Source organism: Myodes glareolus, chromosome 24 (assembly GCF_982192425.1).
Source record: "Myodes glareolus chromosome 24, mMyoGla1.1, whole genome shotgun sequence".
Taxonomy (NCBI): domain Eukaryota; kingdom Metazoa; phylum Chordata; class Mammalia; order Rodentia; family Cricetidae; genus Myodes; species Myodes glareolus.
Genome location: NC_142049.1, coordinates 12,736,623 through 12,761,545, shown reverse-complemented (window position 1 = coordinate 12,761,545; position 24,923 = coordinate 12,736,623). Strand labels below are relative to the sequence as shown.

The window sequence follows — 24,923 nt, the reverse complement described above, 5'->3', positions numbered from 1 at the left end:
AGCGACGGCAGACAAGAGTCTGTGCGAGCCCCAAGGCCCGGATGGAGCATCTGCCTGTCGATGCACACAGCCTCTGCCGGCGTCTCAACAGAAGGGATCGTTATTAGGTGAAAAAAAAAATTAAAATGCAAGATGTAAGAATGACTACGGAAACCTTCTTAGTGTAGGGCGAATCTCTAAGTCATGGGTATTATGCCCACCACCTGACAAGAGGAAAGGACAAGGAGCACACAGACCCCAGGCTTCCTGGTGAAAGTCCAGTTCCCTTGGTCTGGCCTCAGAGAGCCCCAGCTTCATCTTATGGCAGGATGTCGGAGGCCACTGCCCACCTAGCTTCCTCTCTGCTTCCTTCCTAGATAGGCTGCTTCCTCGGCTGTATGTGGAATGGAACCCAAGCCTAAGTGTCTGCCTATTCAGGGCCCACACTAGCTTCTGGGGTCATGGTGTGTGTGTGTGTGTGTGTGTGTGTGTGTGTGTGTGAATGAAATGTCAATGTCTCCCACAGTCTCCCACATTTGAATACTTGGTCCCCAGTTGCTGACCCTCTTTGCCGAGGCTTAGGAGGTCTGGCCATGTGTCACTGAGGTTTCAAAGGCCACATAGCCTTCCGGGTTCGCTCTCTTGCTTCATGTTTGTGGTTTCAGATGTGAGCTCTCGGCTGCTCTAGTTGCAAAGCCTACCTGCCGCCAGGCTTTCCCACTGTGGTGATGATGGACTCTCGGCCCTCAAATAAAGCCCTCCTTCCGTGATGAAGCAACAGAGCAGGAAGGGAAATAGCCTGTGTGGTGACACAGGACAGAGGACAGCCATGGGGAATTCCAGGCTTGTGATCATCCTAAGTGCAATGCAGAAAGCAGGCTCTGTTCTCCAGGACTGGGCTAGGACCCTGCAGGCCAAAGCGGAAAGCAGCTGGGATGCACACCAGCCCACACCACGAGGAGACAGAGGCTCCCCGAACCCCTAGCATAAGGAGGGCTCATGGGTCTTCAGCATGGGGTGGGACAAAGTATTTTTTTTTGCCTAGACTTGGACCAACCTAGAGTTGCAGGGCACACTCTGGTCTCTTCTGGAAAAAGACGAGAAGGAACAATGGAGCGACTCTCTAAAGAATGTGAGTTAAGATAGTACCATTGGAAGTAATCTTTAACTTTTACTGAAAAATTAATATTTTAACACCATACACATTCTTTTATTGAGCCATACAGCAGAACTCAGTCCACAGTTAGCAAGAATGACGGCTCAGAGAGCAGGTGGCTGTCCAGGGAGCCCCAGAGGCAAGCTGCAGCCTTGATCAGATGGCGCCCACTGAGGAGACCCAGCAGCGGCAGACAGAACACGGATTGCCTGAGAGAGTGTGCAGGATCAAGGCTGGCCTTGTCACCACGCGCAGATTCTCAGCCCTCTGAACCCTCACAGTAACCATGCACCTCCCAGGCCCTTTCCCAAAGACCCCAGCACACGCAGTGGTCCTTCTCATTAGCTGACATTATAACACCATGGTGTCTCCTCCTGTCCCCACTCCACCCCGGACCCTGGTGTGCACCTGTCCCTTTGCCTCTGCTTTGTTTTAAGCATCACGGGTTGGAAGAGGCTCTTGGGATTAACATGCTGGATCATTTCAACATGAGTCCAGGCTGCAGTCTTAGGGCTATGGAAGGTTCTGTTCTGTTCTGTGTTCTGTTCTCACCAAATAGGTACAATCATGAGCAGAGTGTGTGACCAGAAACTGAGCAACATCATGAGGCAGCTTATTTATTAATTATTAAACTGAAAATAAAAAAAAGGATCAATGGGGAACTGGGTTAAGTAATACACTGAGCTGGAAAATACTAGTTAATGTTTTTTCTTTGGTTGATTTGATTTGGGCTCTGGGTACAGACGCTAATATCATTCAACCAAGTAGGTGCCGGTTTTGGTTCCATCTGCTCCAAAGTGGTCTGTGGCCTACCAGAACCAGTCTAGTCAACAGAACTTAATACTTATTCCTTTATCATCTGAGCAATATTCAACTTATCTGGCTGGCATTCAGGTGCCGGATCCTTGCCAAAGGAATTCCTGCATATTCCTGGGAAAGAGGAGCATTGGAGGGAAAGGTTCGAGGGCCTGGTTAGATCATTTACAGTTCCCGGGGCTGGCTCTGCCAAATGAGGCTGGAATGTTCTGCCAGTTGAGACTGAACTCCTCCCTTCTGAGAGCTAGACCCAGTAGGACCCCACAGCACACTCCTCCTACAAGGACAAGCAAACAGAAATCCCCAGCTGGGTGCCAGGACCCAGAACACTTAGAAGCAAATCATGTGCATATTTAGGACTCTTGCAAAATCTAAACAGGATGCAAACTGCTGAGCTTTTACTCCCCAGGAAGGAGGGGGGGGGGTAAAAAAAACAATACTTTTCTAACAGGTCAAGAGCATTGCTCAACTTTCACTAAGGCCAGTTCCTGGAAGCGCTGGGTCTGCTTACCCGGATCGCCGCTTTCCTCCTCGGGCAGGCATGGCCCCTGTCATCCTCACCTGTCCAGTGGCCGCCATGGGGGCAACAGGCAAGGTCACAGATCCAGGGATGTCTGAAGCCATTTCTGGATGTCAACGGAAACAAGAAGGTTTGTTAATGACAGAAAAACCCAACAACATGCAAGGAAACTGTCACACTTCACCCAAGAGAGCCGGCCCTTGGGAGGAAGTCCTGGCCACCTTGCTCACTGTCAGTCACTTGACTGGGCCTGTCCTGGGCTCCGTAGCCACAGTTTTTCACCTCTGCAGCAGTACCCTCTGACCTCTCACCTCCACCTTCGCTTCCACACAGAGCCCAGTTCCCACCCTCAGGGAGGACTCAGAAACCCTGACTGTCAGACCCCATGAAGTCAGGGGCACTCAGAGTCTCCCATGAGGTTTCATCATGAAATTGCGTCATGCGGAGGCACCCAGGTCTCCCTAGCCAGGCCTTTCCAGGAATAAATGCCAACTTTAAAGAGAAGGAATGTTGGGCGACAGAAGGGAGTAATTTTTTTCCTATTCATCATGGTTAACATATTGTTTCTAATAAGCCGGACATCTCTGGAATCTCTTTAACACCAAGTTAAACATCCTTGACTTCAAATCAGTCACCCTGTCAAGGAGTTTCTTCTTCACACTCCCTGGGCTGTCAGCACCCTGCACTGACGGATCAAATCCCTACCAAGAGAAAATGGAAGAGCAGGCTTCCTGACAATGTTCATTGTTCTCTGGAATGCTTTCTGCTGTTCTCGCTCACTCTTAGCTCAGTCCTCTCTGGGGGGCAGAAGGGACATGGCAGTCTATAGAGATAAACTTTAGCAGGACAGTGGGGGAATCGCATGGCATTGGGCTCCCCTGAGGACAGAGGAACGGCCACTGAGGCCGCTGCTGCACCCATGCTGGGGATATCACTGTTTTTCTCTACAGAAACGAGAAAGTCATGTGACAGACATTCCAGAGGCTAAAAAACACATCTGAGCCACCCTACTCCAAACTTTGAAATCTTGAAAGACAGATTGTAATGATCCATTCTGTCTCTTTAAGAGACAAGCCACACCCACTCTCCCCACTGAGACAGGCAGATCTTCCTTTCTGCTTGCAGCCTGAATCTCTTTTTCCATCTCCCTCTCTTCTGCCTCTCTTCATTCTCTCCTTCCTCCTTCCTGTTTCTCTCTCTTCTCCCGCCTCCCTTTCATAACCCACTTAATAAATACCCAACCTCACTCTGCATGGAGTGCCTATCTATGTCTCTGTCTCTCGCCTGCCACCGTGTGTCTCCCTGCCCAGGACCAGCCGCCCTGGGAGACCGTTGGCATGGTCTCTTGGAATGCCCATCTGTTTGTCTCTCTTCATGGCCCCCGACACTCAGGGACCTACAGTGTTTCTGCCACTGCAACAGCCGGGGATCCAGGGATCCTGCAGCATTTTTAATTAATCCACTTCACTGATAACAACTTTAAATCAGCCCCTCCACTGTGCTTGCATAGTTTTGAGGACTGCAGTGGTCTTGGGTGCACACATTGGGAAGTATATGAGAAAAATCCCTCACTTGGGCAGTTCCTGGGTTTGTGACTGTGAGGTGGCAGGCACAGGGGGACACCCAGACAAGTTCGTCACAACTTGTTTCTGATATGGTATCCTATGTCTTTCTGAGATAGCAGCTGAAACCCCCAGCTTCTATTGAGTCTCAAGGTGAAGGTCAGGGCTGTCTGTAGCAGACAAGGTGAAGCGGCAGGTCACGACATTCTGAAGCAAGTTCTCCAGAGTAGTCATCCCTGCCAAGTCCCCAGGATGAAGGGCTCCAGAGGAAGCACGTTGGGGAAAGCTGAGCATCGAACTCCTTTATTAAAAACACCAGTGCCCATTGCACACATACTGAGAAATCCTATGTGAGGAGGGTACTTTGACTTTGATGAATCCAGTAGATAATAAATGTCCAGAGTTCTGGAAACACTTCTTGTCTGCTGTGCTAGTGCTCCAGGCAACACTGGTTTCAGCACTGTAAAGCCAACAACCTCAAAGCCTGTGAGTCAGGCAAATATCAGAGTGGAAGGGATCATGGCCACCACCTGCAAACCTCGAAAGGTCCATTGCTTCTCCGGGCCAGCCACTCCCAGCTCAGAGTAGGAGGGATGTGGCAACAGAAAGCCAATACTGGGTACAGTAAAACATGATAATCACTAAAGTTTATTTTCGGAAAAAAAAATTGCCAATTGTGGTCCAACTTGCAGAAAGTGAAAGCCCCCCCACAAACCCTGGCTGGCAAGACAAAGTGGGGGAGGTAATTTTGAAGATTCATTCCTGTCTGTAGACAGATAAGGGACACAAGGCAAAGACAATGAGATGGCTTTGTACAAGTGTCCTGCTGACCACAGCATGTCCATCCCGCAGTCACTTCAGGATCTCGCTCTCTCTCCCTCCTTACCTCCCTTCTTCCTTTTCCTTTCAGTAACAATGACCAACAAAGGGTTAAGAGGAGGACCGAGTTGATTTACAGTCAAACAGTTCCAAGTAGCTGCTCAAACAGGTGCCAGCTACCAGAACGACTGGGCCACTACTGGTCACAGTACCAATGGCAAGCTCAAAATATCTATCCTGTGAAGTCATTTTTTTAAAATTAAGATTAATATATGCATCAAGTCAAACACAATGGGAAAATAACTATCCAAACAACATAAGTAAAGTCATGAATGCAGTGTTGGTGAACAGCTTAGCATGTGCTGGAACTTAACTGGGATGAGGCACTGGTTGGACACAGGAATTCTTTGTGTCATGTGACATGTCCCGTGTCGGCATTTCACAATTTAGTTAAGGGGCAGATAATTCCCTTTTAATCCAGTGCCATGTTAGTAACCAAAATACAGTTCTAGACATCTAATCAGCGAAATGGAAGATGCAACCCTTGAGGCTTGCATTCACATTAAAGGTTAAATGCTTCCCAAGTCAATTTTTAGGAGACACTTTTAATAGATTCCAACAAAACAGAAATCAGGTCTCTCTCTTCTGCCTGGGTACACCCATGTGGTCTGCTGATACCTCCCTTGGAAAGGTAACTGCCTGCCTGCTTCTCAAACCTGGCAGTTGTTCCCTTTAACTGATATATAAGCACGCAAAAATGGCAGGGTTCTTCTGGAAGAAATGTTCCTGGCCATGTCTGAGCCATGGCCTGGTACAGCCAAGATGCCCAAATACTAACAAGCAGAGTTACCCTGTGGAACACTGTCAATTTGCTCCAGGGTTTCTGAATTTCACACTTAATTAAGGGGAACGGAACCCTGGTGATCCTATTGCATGGGAAGAAATCATCTCTCAGAGCCAGTAAGATCACAGTGTGGCCACCGCCACACTCTGCAACTGGGGTCCATGAAGACGGCCTTCCAGGAAGACACAGCACAAATGGAGACATTCAAGTATCCAGGCCCCACTAGAGATTCTGGGGACTGAGGGAGTGTGTGGTGTGCAGTGTGGGGTGTGTGTGTGTGTAAATGTGCTTGTGCATGTATGCATACGTGTGTAGAAGCCAGAGCTTTACATTGGTTAGGTGTCTTCCTCAACTGTTTGTCACCTGAATTTTTGAAACAATCTCTCGCTGAACCCGGAGCTCACTGATTCAGCTAAGCTGCTGGCAGTGAGACCCCGGGGGTCCTCCTGTCTCTCTCCCCGGTGCTGGGACTACAGAATGCACCCCCATGCCTGGCTTTTTCCATGGGTAGTTCCAGGCATCTGAACCCAGGCTATCATGCTTGCACACAGCAAGCACTTGACCAGCTGAGCCATTCTCACAACCTCACCATGTGCTATTTTAGCATTAGTTTAATGTGTCAATTGGATGTCACAAACAGAATAACAAATGTTCAAACTTTTTTATGAAGAACACACAGAAAAGATTGTCGTAGTCAGTGAACTAGAGCAATGCATACATTTGTCAGAGGCCGAGGAAGGGGGCCCTGTCCAACAGGCAGGTCCAATGATAAGCAGATTGGCTTGGTAACAATGATAGAATTTTGCTCCAGGTTTCTATTAGGTACTGTCTTTCTGGCACCTGTCCACCTTCCTGTCATGAAGTAGATACAAAGGCATCCCTTGTCGCAGGCTGGAGAACTCGGTAGGGAGAGGTGGGAGCCAGGCCACAAAGCTGGAGAGTATCAGAGCCTGCTCAGGTTTTAGCCACGCACTACAGGGCTGTCTTCCTCAATGTGCCCAGGCAGAAGTGGGGTGTTCTGGCAGACCCCACCCAGCCACCCCAAGAGATGAACTGACAGTGAGGTTCTAAACCATGGTCCCAGTAGAGGGTGTATGGCACACAGGAAATGCCATGGTTTGGGGTCACTCAACTGAGTCGCAGGGTTATGGGGAGTGACTTAACTCACCAAGCTACAAAGTCTGGCAAATACCTACATCCTGGAGTTGCTGTGAGGACAGAAAAGCATGTATGATATCTACCAGAAGAAATTTCCCATCTATATTACTTTTCCCCAGGAAAAGAGTGTCTTTCAATAGAGCTCTTTCTCTGTGCATGTCTTACACACACACACACACACACACACATACACACACACACACACACACACACAGAGTGGGGATGTTTCATAACGTAGAGGGAGTAATAGTGCACACGTCTGAAGTCAGGAGGCTCAGAGACACTGATGTGTGTGTACAGCACTCAGATGTGGCACCAGGCGCAGAGTAAGCGCGCTTATTCAGTCAGACACACCCACAGGAGCTAACAATCGCCTTACCATGAGGTTCTTCCCTGCACTTCTGTGATCCTTGTCTTTCTGGTCCTGTCTCACACATGTGCAGGGAAGGCTACGTTCTGGGACCCGTGTTCCTCCCAAAGCGCTCCCCTGGGACGGCTGTCACCAAAGGACGAGTCTGGACTGCCTGAGGGGGGCTTCCTCCTGGGCAGAGCTGGTGCAGCCCCTCTCTGTTCAGCCTTTGTGCCAGCTGGCACTTGGCCACAGCTGAGGGCGGGTCAGCAGGCCAGGCACGGTATTCCTCCAGCAGAGGAGTGTGAAGCAGTGAGCCCCCACTTTCCGTGTCACCTGCACTCTTCACCCCTCCCCTCCGAGCATCACACACACACACACACACACACACACACACGGAAGCACATGTGCATACCACACTCATACACACCATACAAACCATACAGATGCAATGTGCACACAACTAGTTGAGGGAGATACTAACATAGATACTAACACGCACACGCACACTGCACACCTTGCCTTGGGGACCTGATACAGTCATAGTTTCTCCCTCGGAAACATAGTACCTGGTCTCATTCCTGCTCAGGGCAGAGACATGGCCCCCGGCTTGGCAGGTTCCTACAGCCCCGTACTTCCTTCAGAGGGTTGATGCATGCTGGTGAGGGAACCCAGAAATTTTGGATGCATCCTTCCTCCTGCTCTCGGTCCCCATTCCCCATAGGCAGACCAAGCAGCGTCTGGTCAGGCTTCAGCAAGGACACGAGCCTCACACATACTGACGGGGGTTTGCCACAGTCAGCAAGGACGGAGTCTGGGGCTGCACAGAAACTCAGATGCATCCCATGATAACAACGCCACAGGCCAAATGCAAACCTTGAAACGGACGCAGGGGGCTCCATTGTGCGAGGGCCGAGTCCCTACACAGGGCTGCCTCTCTGCTCCTCCCACTCTCCTGCCCTTCTTCTCTACTTAGACTTGCTCTCACGACCCCACCAGAGGTCTGGGGTTGCACATACGGCAGCCACAGTTGGCGATGGCCAATTATGACTCTCCTGTTCCTAGTGTTCCCACCCTCTCTGTGGGATTGGTTCCCCAGCCTTACTCAGGCATCCATCCTGCTTCTGCGGAGCCACATCCCTGACCCTCTACTTTTTGGCCCTCCTGCCATGTGTCCTGCCAGCGGCTGCTCTTCACCAGGACTCCAGGGCATCCTGGGAGGCCCCTTCTATCCATGTTTCCTCCTCCAGGTGTGTAACACCTATACTACCCCTGAAGATCCCCAAACCTGCTGTCCTGGCTGCAAGTCTGTCTACCTTCTGCTGTTGGCCCAACTGGTAACATCACGGCCACCTGCTCTGCCCTGGCCCTCTTATCTGTGCCCACTCCATCAGATGGGATAAGGCCAATCACTCCACTCTCATTCTCGACTTCTCTTTACTCTTGCCACTGACTGTGTGGAGTCCCTGCCATTGCCAACTTGTTCCTGCGGCTGCTGCCACCTCTGCGGCCCATCATTCTGGCTCCAGTCAATCTCCCTGACCATCCTTGTACCATACCATATTCTCTCCCACCCCAGGACCATTGCACACACTCCATCCTCGAGTGAGGAAGACTCTCATCCATCTCTTCGCTCAGCTAACTTCCTGGTTGTTCAGATTCTGCTCCAGGGCCTCGTCTCAAGGAGGCCTGTTCCCAACCCGCCCCTCCCTCCCTGGTGTAGCTATGGTCCCACTCTACCTGTATTCCTCCTGAGAAAGAATGAACGTCACAGCGGTCCAGGTGAGCTACCAGGGCTGGGATGACAGAGCCTCAAAGAGGAAAGATGATGATGTCACTGCCTCAAAATAATGGTGTGTGAGCCTCAAGGCTCAAAAATGGAAAACCCAAAAAAAACCTTGGTCACCTGATCCTCCTACACTGAATGGGCAGACAATTCTGGAGAAGGAAGAAAACACGGCTGGGATGGCTGGAAGCCTGCATGTCCTCTGTCACAGGAGCTTGTAACAGGACCTGTTGCAAAGGACAAGTGCAGCCTCCTGTGTCTGTCAACTCGGAGGACACAGGCCCCACAGAGGCTGGCGCTGCGTTCAGTTTCTCCAGCCGTACTCCCGCTAAGAAACCAGATTAACCAGGTGCCCGTCCTTTGCTCAGGCTGTGTCTGTCTGGATTATAAGTACCATTTGCAAAGCCTATTTTGAGCCACAGGCTGTGCTAGGAGCCGAACGGCAGCCAGAGATTTTTAAAGGCCCCGTTGAGACTGAGCATAAAACCGACTGGGCATTTCCACACTGAGTGCTGCTGGTAGTGAAAGACAGGAGGCCCTGTGTTCTGGGGATGCCAGGGAAGGTTCCAGAAGGCTTCCTGAAGGAGGCTACCCCTAGGATAGCCCTATCCATGGACAACAGAGGCACAGCAGAAGTTCTTTCCTGGATGCCCCACAATGTCCAAGCATACCCCATATCAGTCACCTTTGAAGGGTTTGCCTTCTGGGTCACTTTTAGTCACTGGAACATTCTGGAAGTCTTTGACCCCAAATTGCCACTCTCAACAGATTCATTTATCCCCCCGTGTCCAATGTGACACTCTTGTAATGACCTGTGCTCAGGGTTACTCATTGCAACTGATGGCCAATACAGAAACAGAAATATCAGCCCCTACCACACCTGCAAGGATCCCCCAGGGAATGCTGTTCCCCACTACAGAGAGGTAAATGCCTGCTTGCTAGCTCCTAGACAGTCCCGTGGCTAAGCTATGCACACATCAGAACATCAGCCTGGACTTAAGGGATGCAGGCTTCACCACAAGACATACAGCCCACGTATCTGGCCCACGGTGCAGCATCCAGCTACAGGCTAGCCCTCATTTCAGATCCAGCCACGCTGTGTTGGATTCCTATAAAACAGAGCAGGCAGGGGTAGCCTGGGAAGATGTGAAACTCGAGAGCATTAAGATGAAAGGAAGAGGGGGGGGGATGCAAAAAAAGACATTCTGTTCTCCTCCTCCCTATCCATGGAAACCCACATAGGAGAAAACGGCCCTTGATCTTCACACGGAGAAAACCAACCACATGCAAACTTTCACAGTACAAACACATGGACTATCTTCATGATCACTCAAATAAATAAACAGCCCCAAAGCTCTCCCCACGGGTGGGAGAAGAGGAAGGAGAGCACTAAGCAAAGGAAATGCTCCCTCCACACCCATCTTCCCCAGAGCGGCACTCGTCACAGACAGCACATCAAACGCTCCAGCCCTACCTTCGCAGAGGGTTGAACAAAGACCTTTCTTCCTTGTGAACAACACCTTCTTAGGAGAATGTGCTGCCCGGGTAGGAAAAAAAAAATGTCAGAAACCTCTGGGAGCAACCGCGCGCTGCATTTGTATTCTGCTCAGAAAATGTCATCACAGATCTGTTTACCTTAACTGTGGACCATGATTCAGCCGTGACAACTGTCTTGCATACTGATCAATTTATTTGCGGCACAAATTTCCAGCGTTAACTGCTTAGGTTCTGAAAAACTGGATACTTGGATTTCTTGTGCAGCTGCGACACATAAAGGGAAAGATCTCGCCTGTGACCAAAACCTTTCAGTGAGAGGATAGGAAGGATTTTTCTTGAAGAGTGGAGAAGGGAGGGTCCCTTCCTCTTCCCAATAGAAGGCAGAGCTCACGATTCCTACTTGCCTCCTCTGGGTGGGATGTTTGCAACACAAGGCACAGAAAAAAGAGTGTTAGCAGGGAGTCCAGGGCTCTGCATCCAGGTTTTTTGTCAAGCTTTAACCAGCTTTGGGGCCCTGTGCACGACATACCCATCCACAGGCAGATGAGCCAGGCTCTGCCATAGGGCAGGAGGTGGCAGAAATGGGCGGGTTTATGACTGAGGGATTTAGGAGAAGAGGCAGAAGTCAAGCCCTGCTCTCTCTGGCAAGCAATCATCCCAGACTGGACACTGGGCCTCTCCTAACAAGCAGGTCTTAGCCTTGGGGACAGGAAATAGGCTGTGCAGACTGGGAAGAGGCCCTCCCTCCTCACCCGGCAATGGTGGCACTGGTGGATCCCATCTCCCCAGGCCCCACTGTGCTCTGAAATACTGGTGTCAGGACACAGGTTCTCAACAGTGTTCACGCCCATAAACTAGCTTTTACCTTCCTTCTGGCTGAATGCCAGGGTCTCTCTGCTAAACTCTGTGTTTTTTTATTTTTAAAAAATTGTTCCATATGATATATTCTGATCATGTTCTCCCATCTCCTTAGATCCTCCCCACCTCTCTACTCACACAATTTAATGCTCATTCTCTCTCCAAAAATAAAATTAAAAAATGAAAACCAAAACAATAAGACAAAAATTACCAAAATGAAACAACACACACACACATACACACACACACACACACACACACACACACACACACACACACACAGAGTCTGTTATGTCTTAGACAGCTACTCTTGGGCAACAGGCCTACCACAGAGTGTGGACGGTATATCTAGTAACACTCCACTGGAGAGAACGGATTCTGATTCTCTCTTTCCTAACAGGTTATCAGTTGCAAATGGCTTCTTGGTTAGAGTTGGGGCTTTGTGTCCATTGCCCCTTCTCAGTGTGGGACTTTGGTGTGAATCTGTGCAGGACTTGTGTGTGCGGTCATAGTCCTGTGGACTTCTATGTGCATCGGTTCTGTCTGTGTCTGGAAGAAGCTATTTCCTCTAGCTTTTTCCTTTTCTCCGGCTCTTACAGCTGTCCCACCGTCTCTTCTACGTAGATCCCTGAGTCTTGAGGGGGAGGGGTTTAATGATCTGAAGTCTCTCACTCAAGACACATTTAGACTTTTTATTTTATTTTCAGCAGCATAGGTGCAGAAAGAGGATCAGAGACACTAAACAAAAGCCACAGGTCTGAGCAGAGCGGGCATCTTCCCACAATGGGTCTTACTCCTGAGGCACACCAGACCTCCCAATAGCCAGAGACCTTCAGAGAAAAGCTGGGGTATTGGCCATGTAGAAGACAGGCCAGGACACCTGGTGGGGAAGGCTTAAAGTATACAGGACAGATTGTTACCAGAGGGGCTCCAACCTGGCTAAAACCCAGGCTGAGGTTTACCAAGGTCTGGGCCTAGGGAGTCTGGCCAGGAAGGAGGAGAAAGCACCGAGGGGGGGGGGAGCTGGTGGGAGACCTAGCACAGGAGAAAGCTCTGTTTCTGCATACTCAGAAGTTTAAGAACCTCAAAGGAAGCAAAGTTCAGATGCTGTGAGGAACGGAACATAGGTGAGACAGAGTCTGTCAGTTCAGAGTACAGTCTTTGAAGAAGAGGAAGAAATGAAGTCATCTTCAAACGCCTGAGGAGACTCCCTGAAGAACCCTACTGTGGAGGTTCCCTCACGATGCTGACACACATGGAGGGTGAGGAACAGAAGGAATGACAGCGTCCACACTATCTGTCCAAAGACAGTCTAAGGCCGCCAGATACCAAGCGAGTGAACGTGCCTGACATAAAGAGTAACGCTAATAAATCAGGGAATAGCCAGGCAGATGAAAGTCATGCCACCGTTAAATATCACGATTCAAAGAATAATCGTATAGGCAAGTATTAGAGTAAGTAAGTAGAGCAGGATCGAAGTCTCAGGTGAGTGTATTTGTCAGGGATCCCCCAGACTCAGCTTCAACCACTCTACCTGCCCAAATACTACTGGGCAGCTTTAGCTTCTGAGCCTTGCTTTGAACACTGACCGTGCCCAAAGGGTCAATATGTGATTCTAGGTTTTCTTCTCTTTCATTTAAGAAGAAGGGAACACACTTCCTTCCTCCTGTCCTTTATCTTCCCGGAGACTCCAGCCACTCTGGCCACAGTCCTTTCCACTCGCTCACCAGGGGCCCTCCCCTCCAGGCTGTCCCTCTGAGGACATCATGTCATCTGCTCTGAGCTCAGCTTCAGTCTGTGAGGTCTGGGGAACGGGAAAGTCTTTAGGAGGTGGGCTCTAGTGTAAGGAAGTGATATCGCTAGGCGGGGGCGGGGCTGACGGGGATATTAAGACCTGTGCTGTGTACTATTTTTGTCAACTGCACGCAAGTTAGAGTCGTCTGGAAGGAAGGAACTGGAACTGGGAAAAAAAGCCTCCATGTGTACAACATGGCACAAACATGATCCCATTTATGTATTCACACCCATGGGGCAGGAAAGATGGCTCAGGAGCTAAGAGCATGTGTTGCTTCTGGAGAGAGTAGGAGCCCAGTTCCCAGCACCCACATCAGGCAGCTCACAACCACGTGTAACTCCTGCTTCAAGCCGTCTGCTGCACTTTTCTGGCCTGCAAGGGCACTCAGATGCACATGCACATAAAGACACAGGAAAAAATTAAAAATGAACCTCAAGGAAACAGTACAACCATTAAGAGAGAAAGAATAAGCTTGTTACCATCACAGGCTGTTATGTCGTTTGCAAAGATGTATCTAAAACCATAGATAATAATGTAAAGCAGAATAAAAGAAATTATAGAATACATCATAATCTATATCTATATGGAATTATTATATAAAGTACCTTAATAATAAACAATCTTTAGGATCTCATTCCCTTGTTTGTTTGCTTAGAGAGTACATCTTTCCGCCTGGTGGTGGTGGCACACACCTTTACCCCCAGCACTAGGAAGGCAGAAGCAGGCGGATCTCTGTGAGTTCGAGGCCAAGCCTGGTCTACAAGAGCTAGTTCCAGGACAGGCCCCAAAGCTACAGAGAAACCCTGTCTCGAAAAAACAAAAACAAAACTAAACAAAAAGAATGCACCTTTCCAAGGAAAGGTCTTTTTTGGACTTTTCATCTCTTTCACAGGATAAACTAACAATCATTTGTCATGTTTGTTCTGCCAAAGATTCTCAAGGAGTGAAACCTCCAAAATCACACCGCCACACCTATAATAAATCATTGTCAGCACAGGAATTATTGAGATGACAGAGAGAGACAGAAAAGCAGAATATATTAGGGAACTATAAAGTAGCTCCAATTTGCCCCGTGTCATCATAACACTCAGCAGCAAACACACACCTGCTAAACCTCACAGCTTGTATCCTACTAAGCATAAGAACATCCAACAGGGCAGTGCCAAGACCACTGTTGTTTACACAGAAACATCATTTCTGCAATGTGAATACCACTAATAAGTGACAATAAAAATAGTAGCAATACTCATGCTTGTTCCAACGTCAGATTGTCATTCAGTCCTGTCACACCTGGCTTCAGCTTGGACCACAGTCACATTGACTTGGAGGTTCCACCCCCAGCAGTAAGTCAAACTGAATTAATTCAATGCACATTCAATATGTGTTCATGCAAGGAGAAAAAGATATTCTCTGGTGCGGGAGAATTGTCTGTATTCTGTCAATCATGTATTTTAATAAAACGCTGATTGGCCAGGCAGGAAGTATAGGTGGGTCAACCAGACAGGAAGTAAAGGCGGGGCAATGAGAATAGGATAAGCTTAGGGAGGAAGAAACTCCCTCAGCCACTCCTGCACAGATCACTGAAGAAGCAACATGTAAGCTGTCACACTGGAAAAGGTACTGAGCCATTATGGCTAACATAGATGAGAATAATGGGTTAATATAAGTTATAAGAGTTAACAAGAAGCCTGACCTAATGAGCCAATCAGCTTTATAACTTATAGAGTTCTCTGTGTGGTTGATTTTTCTCTGGGATTTGCCGGCTGTTGGGTACTGGGTGGGACAGATACCTCAACAAGCCAGCCCCTCATGTTACATATGGCGCCCAGAAGCCTGACCTAATGGGCCAATCAGTTTATAACCTTATGGAGTCCTGTGTGTAATTTCTCTTTGGGATTTGCCGGCTGTTGGGGTACCGGGCGGGACGGAAATCCCAAAAGCCGGCCCCTCATACTACATATGGCGCCCAGACGTGGATAACTGAATCCACAGAAAGCTTGAGAAAGCTTGGGAAAGAATAGAGTAAATCATGGTTTCTTGGTAGCAGCAATTTCTCGGTTCTGCTCTGCTTACTAAAGGCAAGCAAATGCTCTCATCTAAGAGAGGCTTCCTGACTCAGCTTCAGCTGCAAAACCTTGCAGCTCATTAAGAGGTCCTGCCACGAAACACTTAAACGGTGTTGATGAAAAGCTTAATGCATGCTTTTCGGTTTTAAGCTGTAGCAGGAAAAAAGCTGTGCTGTTTTAAAATGTCGGCTTTATGGGCTGTCCTGCCAGGGCAAACTCTGAGTCTTTCAGGCAGGCAGTCCAACTGAGTGTGGTCTGTGAGCAGGATAATGCTGCTTGCTTGCTGGCAAGGACCTTGAAACGCCATAGAGTTGTGGCAATGAACACAGCTCTGGCTGGTATCTCAGCCATGGGACTGGAGAGCTGGGGAGTGGGTTGGATCTAGCCGTCAAAGCCACTGCTCTCCATATTGCTTAGTAAATTAAAGGCTCATGTGGTCAGAAAAGGGAGATATACAGTAAAGAGAGATTCAAAGAGGAAGAAAACCTCTAAATATTTTACAGTGTGTTAAAAATATATACAGGCTAAAAGTTAAAGTTCTTAATGTAAAAAAAAGGAAGAAAGAGAGTAGTTGGGTGTGGTAGTACACGCCTTTAATCCCAATGCCTGGGAGGCAGAGACAGATCTCTGAGTTCAAGGTGTGGTAGCATACACCTTTAATCCCAGCACTGGGGAGGCAGAGACAGGAGGATCTCTGTGAGTTCAAAGACAGCCTGGTCTACAGTGTTATTCCAGGACAAAGATATACAAAGATCCTGTCTCAAAAAGTAAAAGTAAAAATAAAAGAAATAGAGGTTAAATTAAAGCCACATAAAGATGGAAAATGCACAGAGAATCTTCATACTGTATGCTATTATGCTCTCTTTGAATTGTTTGATTGCTGAGGAAGGAGCAACAACTGCTAAAAGACTTTTGTTTATAAATGCTGCTGAACTAACCCAAGATAGGAATTTTGAAAATACCTTGGCTTCAAAACTGAAGTCAAAAGGTATGTTACTTTGGAGAAGAGATTTTGCTTTTGTTTCCACAGAAAACGAGAGACTCTGGATTTATTCAGAGTTAAGAATAATCACCTTTGACCAAGGGAGGCCACCTGAAAAATCTCCGATAGGAACAGATGGCCCAGATGACAGAGTTCTACATCCAGAACAGATTCAAGACTGCTGCCTGAGATGATCAAGACTCACAGGATACTCCAGTCATGACTTGATTATAACTCTAAATTTTCTTTAGGTCCCTTTAAGACTATCAGCGCCCCCAACCAGCAGGAAGTAGCCTGAAATACTACGCCCACATTCCCAACAAATGGATTATGGGTATTTTCCTTTGTTTAAAAAAAAAAAAAAAGAGGGAAATGGTGCGGGAGAATTGTCTGTATTCTGTCAATCATGTATTTTAATAAAACGCTGATTGGCCAGGCAGGAAGTATAGGTGGGTCAACCAGACAGGAAGTAAAGGCGGGGCAATGAGAATAGGATAAGCTTAGGGAGGAAGAAACTCCCTCAGCCACTCCTGCACAGATCACTGAAGAAGCAACATGTAAGCTGTCACACTGGAAAAGGTACTGAGCCATTATGGCTAACATAGATGAGAATAATGGGTTAATATAAGTTATAAGAGTTAACAAGAAGCCTGACCTAATGAGCCAATCAGCTTTATAACTTATAGAGTTCTCTGTGTGGTTGATTTTTCTCTGGGATTTGCCGGCTGTTGGGTACTGGGTGGGACAGATACCTCAACAAGCCAGCCCCTCATGTTACATATGGCGCCCAGAAGCCTGACCTAATGGGCCAATCAGTTTATAACCTTATGGAGTCCTGTGTGTAATTTCTCTTTGGGATTTGCCGGCTGTTGGGGTACCGGGCGGGACGGAAATCCCAAAAGCCGGCCCCTCATACTACATATGGCGCCCAGACGTGGATAACTGAATCCACAGAAAGCTTGAGAAAGCTTGGGAAAGAATAGAGTAAATCATGGTTTCTTGGTAGCAGCAATTTCTCGGTTCTGCTCTGCTTACTAAAGGCAAGCAAATGCTCTCATCTAAGAGAGGCTTCCTGACTCAGCTTCAGCTGCAAAACCTTGCAGCTCATTAAGAGGTCCTGCCACGAAACACTTAAACGGTGTTGATGAAAAGCTTAATGCATGCTTTTCGGTTTTAAGCTGTAGCAGGAAAAAAGCTGTGCTGTTTTAAAATGTCGGCTTTATGGGCTGTCCTGCCAGGGCAAACTCTGAGTCTTTCAGGCAGGCAGTCCAACTGAGTGTGGTCTGTGAGCAGGATAATGCTGCTTGCTTGCTGGCAAGGACCTTGAAACGCCATAGAGTTGTGGCAATGAACACAGCTCTGGCTGGTATCTCAGCCATGGGACTGGAGAGCTGGGGAGTGGGTTGGATCTAGCCGTCAAAGCCACTGCTCTCCATATTGCTTAGTAAATTAAAGGCTCATGTGGTCAGAAAAGGGAGATATACAGTAAAGAGAGATTCAAAGAGGAAGAAAACCTCTAAATATTTTACAGTGTGTTAAAAATATATACAGGCTAAAAGTTAAAGTTCTTAATGTAAAAAAAAGGAAGAAAGAGAGTAGTTGGGTGTGGTAGTACACGCCTTTAATCCCAATGCCTGGGAGGCAGAGACAGATCTCTGAGTTCAAGGTGTGGTAGCATACACCTTTAATCCCAGCACTGGGGAGGCAGAGACAGGAGGATCTCTGTGAGTTCAAAGACAGCCTGGTCTACAGTGTTATTCCAGGACAAAGATATACAAAGATCCTGTCTCAAAAAGTAAAAGTAAAAATAAAAGAAATAGAGGTTAAATTAAAGCCACATAAAGATGGAAAATGCACAGAGAATCTTCATACTGTATGCTATTATGCTCTCTTTGAATTGTTTGATTGCTGAGGAAGGAGCAACAACTGCTAAAAGACTTTTGTTTATAAATGCTGCTGAACTAACCCAAGATAGGAATTTTGAAAATACCTTGGCTTCAAAACTGAAGTCAAAAGGTATGTTACTTTGGAGAAGAGATTTTGCTTTTGTTTCCACAGAAAACGAGAGACTCTGGATTTATTCAGAGTTAAGAATAATCACCTTTGACCAAGGGAGGCCACCTGAAAAATCTCCGATAGGAACAGATGGCCCAGATGACAGAGTTCTACATCCAGAACAGATTCAAGACTGCTGCCTGAGATGATCAAGACTCACAGGATACTCCAGTCATGACTTGATTATAACTCTAAATTTTCTTTAGGTCCCTTTAAGACTATCAGCGCCCCCAACCAGCAGGAAGTAGCCTGAAATACTACGCCCACATTCCCAACAAATGGATTATGGGTATTTTCCTTTGTTTAAAAAAAAAAAAAAAGAGGGAAATGGTGCGGGAGAATTGTCTGTATTCTGTCAATCATGTATTTTAATAAAACGCTGATTGGCCAGGCAGGAAGTATAGGTGGGTCAACCAGACAGGAAGTAAAGGCGGGGCAATGAGAATAGGATAAGCTTAGGGAGGAAGAAACTCCCTCAGCCACTCCTGCACAGATCACTGAAGAAGCAACATGTAAGCTGTCACACTGGAAAAGGTACTGAGCCATTATGGCTAACATAGATGAGAATAATGGGTTAATATAAGTTATAAGAGTTAACAAGAAGCCTGACCTAATGAGCCAATCAGCTTTATAACTTATAGAGTTCTCTGTGTGGTTGATTTTTCTCTGGGATTTGCCGGCTGTTGGGTACTGGGTGGGACAGATACCTCAACAAGCCAGCCCCTCATGTTACAATTCTCTCTCTCTCTCTCTCTCTCTCTCTCTCTCTCTCTCTCCCTCCCTCCCTCCCTCCCCATGTGTGTGTGCTTATGTGTGCATGCCTGCGCAGTACACTACAAATGGAACAAAGCTAGTATATTAATGTTAAGATTACATAGGATTTTTTACTCTCTGTTATCTCCAAGTTGTTAGTACATAAGATGCAATATTCTTGTTGTTAGGAAAGAATGCAAATGATGGGGCTGAGTGACTCTTTAGTTGCACTTATTCTCTATTATCTCCAAGTTCTTAATACATAGAATGCAATATCCTTATCATTAGGACACAAGGCAAATGGCGGGGCTGAAGATAAATGTGAGCACCAGGATGCTGGAAGCTGGAGGCAGGGGGAGTGTCACAGGAGCCAGTAGGTAAGAAATCGTGCAGCCTCCCGCGGCTGAGCTAACACCCACCAGGAAGGGGGTGTGCTGGGAAGATGCAAATCAGAATTGAAAGCCAAAGTGTCTACTGAGTTCCAAAGAGGTACCAAGACTGAGCAGACTCAGGAGCCCTTACAGGGGTTGTGAAAACAGCAGTGTTATTCCCATGTTCAAGGGGAAATGGTTTTTGGTATATTCTGATTAGGACACACTGCGGTAACTGTGTGTGATACACAGTCTGACTAGTCCACAACCCAAATAGTCAGGAAACAGAAGGGATGGGAAGGAAAGACTCTCAAGAGGGATGAGGGAGGTGAGGCTCCAGAGACCAGGAGATCCATTCGTTAAGGTCAAGGAGATGCTGTTACCAATTAGAAGTCAGGACAACAGTAGGAGAACCCAGAAAAGTGTGCCACACACATCCTAGAAGTGACTACGTGGCTCAGTCCAACTTTACGGGGTTTCGTGGTCAGAAACGCCCAGGGGGGAGGGCAGTGCTGTTGAGAAGGAGAGCGAGAGAAGAAACTCAAGTCGCCAAGAGAAGAAGCTGAAAAAGCAGGTTTTTGCCCTGAGTTTCCAGGACAAAAGGAGGCCCCTGAAAGGACTGTGCAGGTTCAGTGACTCCTGCCACTCTGGAAGCAGCAACTGGCCAGATAATGAATCTCAGCAGGACTCATTGTGCCTTAAATAGTGTGTGTGTGTGTGTGTGTGTGTGTGTGTGTGTGTGTGTGTGTTATACGAAACAGTAAGAACAAAAGTAAGCAAACAAACAAACAAAAGAAATGGTGTTCCATCCACTCAACCTCCACAAACCAGAATGGAATGAGAAGTCAGGGCTAATGGACCTTGTGAAGGGGTGGGTGGTGGGGAGTCCTGGACCAACACTCAGAGAAATTGGAGGATGAGGAGAGTGGAGGCCCAGGGTTGTGCGACTCAGATCACACGGCCACACAGGTCATTGACTGTACCGGTGAACACCATGGCATTGCGAGCTCCTTGGGAGTGGAACTTCAGAGACGACAGTGGGCGTGAGACAACAAAGACTTGCCTGGCTCCGTCCTTCACCTGGAGTTACAAATCCAGGCGCCACCTCTCAGGAGCAGGACTTGGGAGAAATAAAAGATGGGGTCTGGAGTAGATGGCCCAGGAGTTAACAGAGCTTACTGCCTTTGCAGAGGACCTGGTCATGTCGGATGGTCACATCTGTCTAACTCCAGGTTCTGGAGGTCTGACACCCTCTTCTGAACTCCACCAGCCACATGAGAGTGCACACACACAATTACAAATCAACATAAGTCTTCTGCATTTGGATGGCTCTGAACATATGTCCGTCTGCTCCCCCACCCCCATTCCACCAGGGCTTCAGAAAAGTTTACGGGAAATGTATTGGCTGGTTTTGTGTGTCAAATTGAAACAAGTTAGAATCATCAGAGAGGAAGGAGTCTCGGTTGAGGAGATGCCTCCATGAGATTCAGCTATAAGGTATTTTCTCAATTAGCCATCAATGGGGAAGGGTCCATCTCGTAGATGGATGAGTGATACCATCCCTGAGCTGCTCATCCTGGGTGTTATAGGAAAACTGAGCAAGTCACAGGAAATAAAACAGTACGCAGCTCCCCTCCGTTGCCTCTGCATCAGCTCCTGTCTCCAGGATCCTGCCCTGTTTGAGTTCCTGTCCTGGTTTCCTTCAGTGATGAACAGCAATGTTGAAGTGTAAGTCAAATAAACCCTTTCCTTCTCAACTGGCTTTTGGTCCTGGTGTTTCATCGCAGCCAATAGAAACCCGAACCAAGACAAAAAGAGCAAAAAACAAAACAAAACAAAAACAAAAAAAACCTTCCACACAGGACAATCTTTTCATCCTTTGTAACGGTTGATCACCACCATCAACTTGACTAGACTGACACCTCCTGAGAGTCTCAGTCTGGGCATGTCTGCGAAGGTGTTTCCAGAGAGGTCTAAGGGGAGGATAGACCCACCCCCAAACGTGGGACCCCATGGGCTGGTGTTGTGTCCTGAATAAACAAGAAAAAAAGGAAGCTCCGGTACTCCTCTCCCTGCTTCTTGACTGCAGACACAAGGCTTCCAGTCTTGCCCTACAGTTCAATCCACTCCTTCTGTCACCTTTGCTACCATTAGGGACAGCAGGGCCAAAACAAGTCCTCCTCTCCCTGAGCTGCTTTTGACAAGTGTCTTGTCTCAGTCGTGAGAACAGTCATGAACGAGCTGTCTTCACTGGAACGGATCCGCTTCTTAAGCCTACTCGTTCTGTTCCCTCGCTCCTCTTCTTGTCCTTACCCCCTCCTCCTCCGTCCCTCTCCACCCCTTCACATCCTGCTGCTCTCCTGATACTGTGGCCTCTACCCCTGAGCCACCCGCCTGCTCCTTTTCTCTCGGTCCTCCGCTCCATGCCTCACCTCCCTCTACCCCCGAGCCGCCCGCTCCATTTCTCGGTCCTCCGCTCCATGCCTCACTTCCATGGTCTGACATCTTTGTCCCTCTGGATCTCTCTGATTCCTGAGCATGGCTTTTCTATTCCCTCCGACAAAAGCACCAAGGAATGAACATAAACTCTGCAGGTCCTTCCAGCCCAGGTCACTCTCCTCTGCCTTGTCCGTCCCTCTAACCTTTGCCTATGGCTTCAGGTTGGCCACACGGCTGTCTGCAGTTCCACTCCAGGGAAAGATGAGTGTCAATAAAAGACATTTGCATAGCAAGACAGTAGGAAAGGCAAATTTGTTATTCTCTCATTATTCAACTAGAGAAAGGCTTCAACGCAGAAATAGTATAAAGCCAGAAAAACAGCCTATCATACCAGAAGCACAATTCTTCTCAGAGAATGTCTTTTCTAAAAAGGAAAAAAATTAACATTTCCCCCCTGTTTACACAACAATTGATTAAGTAAATCACATATCTCTCCATAATACAAAATTCTCTTTAGGAAGTATTATGAAGCAAAACGGCTTCCTTGTTGAAGAATATATCCCTTGATGAATACATTCATCCATCATTCCACAAAACCATTTTGTGCTACATTTTAAACAGCGAATTACTCTACAAATATAAAACATGCAAAATAGTAAAAACTGTTCACATGCAAAGCCTGAGAAAGGCTTCCCTTGCTTGCGCGATCAAGGTATTCGACCCTGTGCATCACAGACCAAATGGGCTCTGTCCGCTATGGCTCAGACATATTTGCTCTTGTATTTTGAAGGCAAATATCTCCCACAGGCTCCCGTGTTCGAATACTCGGTCTCCTGTTTGCAACACTGTTTCCAGAGGATGTGGAACCTGTAGGGGGTGGAGGCCTCACTGGAAGAAGTGGATTGCTGGGGTCGGACCTGAAGTTTTACAACTCAGGCTAAGATTCATGTCTAATATTTGCAGCCTTTTCTACCACCTCAATGTCGGATTCGAAGTCGCAGCTGTATTCTCCCATCACGGTGAAGCCACCTGTCACCATGCCTCCAGCACCATTGTCTTCCTTAGGGTCTCTGTTGCTGTGACCAAACACTATGACCAGAAGTAAGTTGGGGGAGGAGCGCGTTTATTTGGCTTACACTTCCACATTGCTGTTCATCACCGAAGGAAGTCAGGACAGGAACTCAAACAGGGCAGGATCCCACAGGCGGAAGCTGATGCGGAGGCCGTGGAGGGTGCTGCCTACTGACTTGCTTCTCATGGATTGCTCAGCTTGATTTCTTATAGAACACAGGACTGCAAGTCCAGAGATGGATGGTACTACCCATCATGGGCTGGGCCCTCCCCCATTGATCACTAGTTGAGAAAATGCCTTACAGCTGGATCTCATGGAGGCAATTCCTCAGCTGAGGCTCCTTCCTCTGATGACTCTACCTGTGTCAAGGTGACACACAAAACCAGTCAGTACAGCCATTACGGACTCTATCCCATCAAACTGTGAGACAAAGTAAACTCTGCCTCCTTCCAGTTGCTTCTGTCAGACATTCCCTTACAGTGACGAGGACAGGAACTGGGAAGGAGAGACAAAATGGGAGCTTCTGGAGATAAGGCCTGTGGGCTGCCAGGGAGCTGGGGCAGGCGCTTCTGAGAAACACCTTGCAGTCACGGATGAGAGCGCAGAATGTCGAGATGTTCTGGGAACGCCAGCAGACCCCACCATGGCCTCAGCTCCAACACAAGATTCATTTCAACCCGAAACACCTCAGAGACAGTTTTCTGTGGAATCTGCAGGAGGTCAGCTCCATTTCTGCAGTCATGGACCACGCACAGACAAGCGGTATAGCCGTGGTCTGCACTACTTATACTGAGATTTGAATTTCATGTAAAATTTGAATATCATGTGAGAGTCTTTGGGTGCCATTTTATATACATTTGAAAATACAAATATGCTTCTTGGCTCCTAGGACAGAACAAATAAAAACAACCGGGAGAGGAGGCAGATACGGTCCATGACTTGCCAGCCTCTGATCTAAGCCCAGAAAGTACAGGTGTAGCCGAGGGATTTTCCGCCTGTAATTCATCTATTCACCGGCATTGCCTTCCTACAGTATCCACAGATCCAGGTGGAGCATTGTGCAGGTCTGCCTGTCCCACCAAAGTCCTCACCCACCAGGGGTAGCCACAGACTGGAAAACAGATGCTACATTTTCTCCCATTAGGAAAATCTCCATCCATCAGAAGCTAAGATCTCATGAAAGAGCAACAAAAGCTCCTCAGGGAGTGAAATCCTCTCTAGGACAGGGGCCAGCTCCTCCAACGAGCTTTGTCCCAGAGGCAAAGAAATAGAGGCCTGAGGCAGGGACCCTTGAAGGCCACAAAAGAGGATCTCCAAAGAAGTTCCCAAGATGCAAAGTCATTCTCAGCATCAAAATGGGGACCAGGGAGGTGGTAGCAGCTGCTGCTTCCGTATGAACACCACCAGGAAGGCTGAGGAACAGCTAGGAGCCTTGACAAGAAGAGGCCTGATGTCAAAACTCTCAAGGAAGATATAAGGAGTGAGCAAGACATGGGTCTAGAACCATCTGTGATGACCTCTAACCAAGATGTCCATTCCTAGCACCCACCGCCTACAACACGCAGGCCTAGAATGGGTACGGAAGAGATGACCTCAGAAGACAGAGTGGAAGGTAGCCTGCTTTGGGACCCTGACTGCAGCTTACTGAGATTCAGAGGCAAGCATTACCAGGAACAAAGGCTTAGGAATGTGAGCTGTGAGAGGCAGAGTGGGGGTCTGATCCTGCACAACAAGGTCACAAGCAAGAACAATGAGATCAGTGCTCCAAGCTGTCATTTCCAGAGAGACCCCTGGGAAGAAGGACATGCAGAGAGGGCAGAACTGTGAACTCCTGACAGGCCCGAGGTTGCTGGCTTCTCGGGAACAATTTCAGGTTCAGGGATCCTGTTTTAGTTACTGCTTTTAGTGGGTGGGACATTGATTTTTTTTTTTCATCTTAAAAACTGCACAGCATAAGTAGCCCTGACCATGCTTTGTGGGACTCTCAATGACTGGGATTCTGAACCTAGAATGTGAAAGCCCGGTGAGGACCACCGAGGGCAGGGC

At 47.9% G+C, this 24,923-nt stretch overlaps 1 protein-coding gene across 10 annotated transcripts in view; it reads right to left on the bottom strand.

The window, feature by feature from the left end:
* Positions 1–24,923, bottom strand: part of Arnt2 (aryl hydrocarbon receptor nuclear translocator 2) — a 160,129-nt gene that overhangs the window by 109,599 nt on the left and 25,607 nt on the right. For 4 of the 10 annotated variants that reach the window (XM_087901528.1, XM_087901529.1, XM_087901521.1 and 1 more), the window contains exon 2: positions 2,463–2,577. In XM_087901528.1, coding sequence (XP_087757654.1) covers positions 2,463–2,577 — 115 coding nt within the window. The other 6 variants (XM_087901523.1, XM_087901527.1, XM_087901522.1 and 3 more) reach the window with 6 other exon arrangements.